This window comes from Camelina sativa, chromosome 8, assembly GCF_000633955.1.
Source record: "Camelina sativa cultivar DH55 chromosome 8, Cs, whole genome shotgun sequence".
Taxonomy (NCBI): domain Eukaryota; kingdom Viridiplantae; phylum Streptophyta; class Magnoliopsida; order Brassicales; family Brassicaceae; genus Camelina; species Camelina sativa.
The window spans coordinates 25,344,686-25,346,208 of record NC_025692.1 but is presented as its reverse complement, the minus strand read 5'-3'; the positions used below and the strand labels follow the sequence as shown (position 1 = coordinate 25,346,208).

The 1,523-nt window shown below is 41.0% G+C and overlaps 1 protein-coding gene across 1 annotated transcript in view; it reads left to right on the top strand.

The window, feature by feature from the left end:
- LOC104708556 overlaps positions 1-1,523 on the top strand; it is a 10,266-nt gene that overhangs the window by 4,380 nt on the left and 4,363 nt on the right. The window contains exons 10-11 of the mRNA XM_019228955.1: positions 408-689; positions 914-1,181. Of these exons, the coding sequence (XP_019084500.1) occupies positions 408-689; positions 914-1,181 (550 nt within the window). The remainder of the gene's footprint in view (positions 1-407; positions 690-913; positions 1,182-1,523) is intronic.

Sequence of the window (1,523 nt, the reverse complement as noted above, 5' to 3'; positions counted from 1 at the left end):
GTTCTCGCTGTTGGCTATGTGGATGGGGATATATTATTTTGGGACTTTTCTGATGGGCAAAAGGGGAACCCATCTAATCACGTTGTTAAGTTACAGTTGTCTTCGGCTGAGAAAAGACTTCCTGTCATTGTTATGCATTGGTGTTTGGATGTATCTCGCAAGAGTAGTGGTGGAAAACTCTTCATCTATGGTGGTGATATCATTGGATCTGACGAAGTACTTACGGTAAGAACTCAGCTTAAATCAAAACGTTCATAGCGCAGATTGGTGATCTTGGGTCAATTATAAACCGTGTTTCTTTCCAAAGAGAAACATACGAAAAGAGTCACAATTTTTCTTCTGAACATGTTGCATTTTCACGGTACAAGGGAATCGCAAACATGAATTGTACCTTGTATTTGCAGNATCTTGAACTTGATGGAAAAGAGATAAGTTCTTTGTGTTGGGCATCAACGGATGGTTCGGTTCTCGCTGTTGGCTATGTGGATGGGGATATATTATTTTGGGACTTTTCTGATGGGCAAAAGGGGAACCCATCTAATCACGTTGTTAAGTTACAGTTGTCTTCGGCTGAGAAAAGACTTCCTGTCATTGTTATGCATTGGTGTTTGGATGTATCTCGCAAGAGTAGTGGTGGAAAACTCTTCATCTATGGTGGTGATATCATTGGATCTGACGAAGTACTTACGGTAAGAACTCAGCTTAAATCAAAACGTTCATAGCACAGATTGGTGATCTTGGGTCAATTATAAACCGAGTTTCTTTCCAAAGAGAAACATACGAAAAGAGTCACAATTTTTCTTCTGAACATGTTGCATTTTCACGGTACAAGAGAATCCCAAACATGAATCGTACCTTGTATTTGCAAATGTATAGCCTAATATGATGTCCTTTTCCTAATCACCATGTGCAGATGTTAGGTCTTGATTGGTCTTCTGGTATGGGAGGTCTGAAATGTGTTGGCCGTGCTGACCTGACCCTTAGCGGTTCATTTGCTGATATGGTCTTGTCTCCAATTGCCAGTTCAAGGCAAAGTGGGATGTTTTTATTTCTATTGACGAATCCTGGACAATTGCAAGCATATGATGATACCTCTCTGGCTTCTCTGATGTCTCAGAAAGAGAATAAGATTTCCGTACCTCCGCTGCCATATCCTATGACGGTACCAACGATGGATCCACATATGACAGTGGCAACATTTTCTGCATTAAATGTGAATGATAAAACGTCACTAGCCCTTTCTGAGGTAGTCCCACAAATTTCCCTAGTTTTGCTTCCCATTGTATGGCTATTAATTTATATCTTATTCCTGATAGATAGTCTTAGCTGAAAAAGCTCGAACACCACGTACTCCATCCGGAGAAAATGCACAATGGCCTCTGACAGGTGGTGTTCCAAGCCACCTTGATGATTACAAGCTTGAAAGACTGTACATGGCAGGTTATCAAGATGGGTCTGTGCGAATATGGGATGCAACCTATCCATGCCTGTCTCTTATGTATGTACTGGAGCCAAAGGTATTT